Source organism: Lactuca serriola, chromosome 6 (genome assembly GCF_051521515.1).
Source record: "Lactuca serriola cultivar US96UC23 chromosome 6, Lser_US96UC23_V15, whole genome shotgun sequence".
Taxonomy (NCBI): domain Eukaryota; kingdom Viridiplantae; phylum Streptophyta; class Magnoliopsida; order Asterales; family Asteraceae; genus Lactuca; species Lactuca serriola.
In genome coordinates, this window is record NC_136413.1 from 73,388,341 (window position 1) to 73,392,011 (window position 3,671).

A 3,671-nucleotide genomic window follows, 5' to 3' on the forward strand; every position below is an offset into this window, starting at 1 on the left:
TTAAGATTATTGTTTTTGTGATTATTTTGTAAATTAAATACTAGTATCATATAAAAATGCCAAAAAAAAAAAAACTTTTTGGGAGGTATTATAACTAGAATGATGGCTATCTAATCAGATATCTAATTGTTACTTGGAATTTGGATATATTTTTCTAATAAACATTCTTACCTTACAACACAAAGTGTAATTTGAGAATATACATAGAAAGACATCTTAACCTCATAATCTATATGAAATATAGTCTAATTTGAGGAGTTCCGTATTAAACCTAATGCATGCCAATTAAATTCAATAAAAAAGACATAATTATTCTAGTATATAATGAAATCCTGCTTTCATAGAAAGTCTAAACTGAAAATCCCAAATTTAGAGTTCATGTCCTTTGTTTATCGATCAGTTAGTCCACTTTAGCCAATCTTTTGTAAATTACCCACAAATTAAAGCATGTGAGTAACAAGTGTATATGGATGGACCATATTTTAGTATCACTTCCACAGATAACCAACACTGAGATTTGTCCTTTAAAATTGTTCATTAAAAATATACAACATTAATTAAATAGATTTAAAATATAAAGTTTTCAGGTTGCCTTAGTTGACACAAATAGAGAAAGGCCATCCATGGTGTTGGTGGTAATTTTATTGATATTAGGGACTTAAAAGTTAAAACCCTGTCAAATACAAGTGAAGCATGATTTTACAAGACTATCTATGTTCAACCCTTTGCAGATGTGCAAAGAACACCATCACCTTCACATAAACCAAATCTTTGCATCTATCATAAAAATGAAAAAAAGCATGTCTCCCTCGACGATTGAGAAGTAAAGCCCCAATTGATATCCAAAATCCAGTAGCAAAACCAGTTCCCCCACCAATATAAAACCATCCCCAAACTTCATCTGTGTCTTCCCCACCATCCTCACTCTCACCAATGACAGCTGGTGCTTCTGATTCTTCATCTCCATCATATTTTTTGGTAAGGGGAGGTCCATATAGTCCCGGGTTTCCATAGTATCCTGAAGGATCAATAGACTGCAGTTGAGTGCTGGATGGAATTCTCCCTGACAAGCTATTATATGACACGTCAAGAAGATCTAAAAAATTCAAACTAGACATGCTTAATGGCATCTCTCCAGACAAATTGTTTCTAGATAAATCCAAAGTTTCAAGTTGTTTCATTTGACCAATTGTTTCAGGAATCTCTCCAAGCAGACCATTCTTTGACAAGTTGAGTGTATGCAGTCCATAGAGATTGGTAACTTCATATGGAATTTGTCCTGTTATGTTGTTGCTTGACAAGTCAATGCTCTTTAACAATCCCAGAGTACTGGTGAGTTCACGTTCATATCCTTTCCACTCCATCATTGCATGGTCAACATACTTATTAGGAAGTAAAAAATACATACCAGCTACTGAGTAAAACCATTCGATTGAATAGGAATGCACATTATGTGTTGCTAATGAACCTTCTTGAACCATGTTTGTAAGATTATCCAAACACGAGGGGATGGGTCCATGGAGATTGTTCAGTGACAAATCCAGAATTTGAAGATTAGCTAACTGACATAACTGTAAAGGGATGGTTCCAAAGAACGAGTTTGACCTTAGGTTAAGGACATACAACCTAGATAAGTTTTCCCCAATCCAAACAGGCACGTTACCAGAAAACTTGTTGGCCTCCAAATTCAAAAAACTTAACCTTTTGCAATTCTTTAAAGACAAAGGCAATTCTCCAGATAAGTTGTTCTTGTACAAATACAATACCTCTAATTTTATCAAAGATCCAACAGAGGTAGGAAGCGTTCCAGATAGTTTGTTGTGTTCTAGATTAAGAATTTTTAGTTCTTTGAAATGCCACAAACAGTCTGGAAGTTGTCCGCTTAGAAGATTATAGGAGAGGTCAAGAACAACTAAAAACCCCTGGTCAATTTGGCATAAGAAGGAGATTCCACTATCGAATTTGTTTCTAGAAAGATGCAGTGATGTCAGAGTGGAAGAGACGTTTGTTATTGGACCATAAAATCTGTTGGAACTCAAATCTATCCTAGAATTGTTGCCAAAATTTGATGATAAATCTGGTGCTTTCCCGCTGATGTTGTTGGAAGAGAGATTGAGATATGTTAATTTAGAAGGCCACATGTCCCAAAACCCTAGAGGAATTGTGTCTGAAATTCTATTATTGGCAATATCAAGATACGAAAGATTTTTCAGAGTTTGAATCCATCTGGGGAAGTGAGGCCCTAGATTGCAAGAGCTCATATCAAGACTGGCAAGATTTTTCAATGATAGGGTCTCATTGGAGAGTGTCCCTATAAATCGGTTACGTGGAGCAAACAACTCTTGTAATGTAAGCGATGTGCATCCAGACGACAAGTTGTTGAGAAAATCAGGAAAATTGACAACAGCAGAGTTGTTATCAAATGCAAAATATTCCAAACTACAGAGGTTACCAAGATATTTGGGTATCCCATCTAACATGTTCCCAGAGAGAGAAAGAAAACGAAGGCTATTGCTGGTTAATGAGAACATCCAATGATACATGGAAGAGGTGAGATTGTTGTTTCTGAGATTTAGGAAATATAAAGATGAAGAAGAGTTGAGAAATGAAGAAGAATATGGATACATGACCTGTGACAGCTCACATCCATCTAAACTTAAAAATGATAGTTTTCGGAGACTCAGAATCACATCTACCCAATGATTTTGTTTGGCTAGAGAAATCCCATCCAGTTGAAGTAGCTCCAAATGAGAGAGATGAGATAACCACTGTAGGTTCTCAACTCTACAGCTTCCAACATCTGGAAGGTAAAGGTATTGCATGTCGGTGAGATTTCCAAACTCTGGAGGAATGATTCCATAAAAAGAGTTACCAGAAAGGTCAAGGTGCCTTAATTCTGTCAAGGAACCAATGCATCTGGGAATGGTTCCGTTAAGATCATTATTGCCAAGGTTGAGGTACCTTAATTTGGTCATGGAGCAAATGAACCTGGGAATGGTTCCATTAAAATGATTCAAACCAAGGTCAAGGTGCCTTAAACGAGTCATGGAACCAATGAACGTGGGAATAATTCCATGAAAAGAATTATCGACAAGATCAAGATGAGTCAGGTAGCTTAAGTTAAGCAAAGAATTGCTAACCTCACCTTCAAGGCCACCAGAGATAATACTTAGCTTGATGACACGATCTGTTTGGTTGTTGCATGTGACTCCTCTCCATTTACAACAATCTTCTTCTTCTTCAGATCTCCATGTAGAGAGAGTTTCATCAGGGTCTTGGAGGCGAGCTTTGAAATCAAGAAGTGCACGTCTCTCCTTATCGGAACACTTTTTCATAACAACATTGTCATCTCCTCCACCCACTTGGTTGGAAGTTGTAGTCTCAAGGCGTAGTAAGAGAAGTGGGAAAATTATAAAAACACAAGGATTCATTATGTATTAATGTTAATAAAATCTTGATGATTTTTTTTTTCAGTAGTGATGCATATACAAACTGCCCCTCATGAGGGTTTTATATAGTCTCAATTGTGAAGTTGAAAAATTCAAATGAACAACCTCAAACTGGTGGTCTATTTGTGTGAGGCCTACCATACGTAATTTCTATGAAATTTCAACGAAAATGTAAGACAGATTAAAGATGAATTGAAACAGCTTCCCCCAAATTAGACATTT

At 36.2% G+C, this 3,671-nt stretch overlaps 1 protein-coding gene across 1 annotated transcript; it reads right to left on the bottom strand.

Annotated features, from left to right (window-relative positions):
* Positions 1-707: 707 nt before the first annotated feature.
* Positions 708-3,431, bottom strand: LOC145059895 (receptor-like protein EIX2). Its single transcript, XM_079007659.1, has one exon. It carries the CDS (start codon positions 3,429-3,431, stop codon positions 708-710), a length of 2,724 nt encoding a protein of 907 aa, XP_078863785.1.
* Positions 3,432-3,671: the final 240 nt, after the last annotated feature.

Excerpts from the sequence above, each read along its gene's own strand:
- LOC145059895 (XM_079007659.1), bottom strand. The coding sequence starts at position 3,431 with ATGAATCCTTGTGTTTTTATAATTTTCCCACTTCTCTTACTACGCCTT.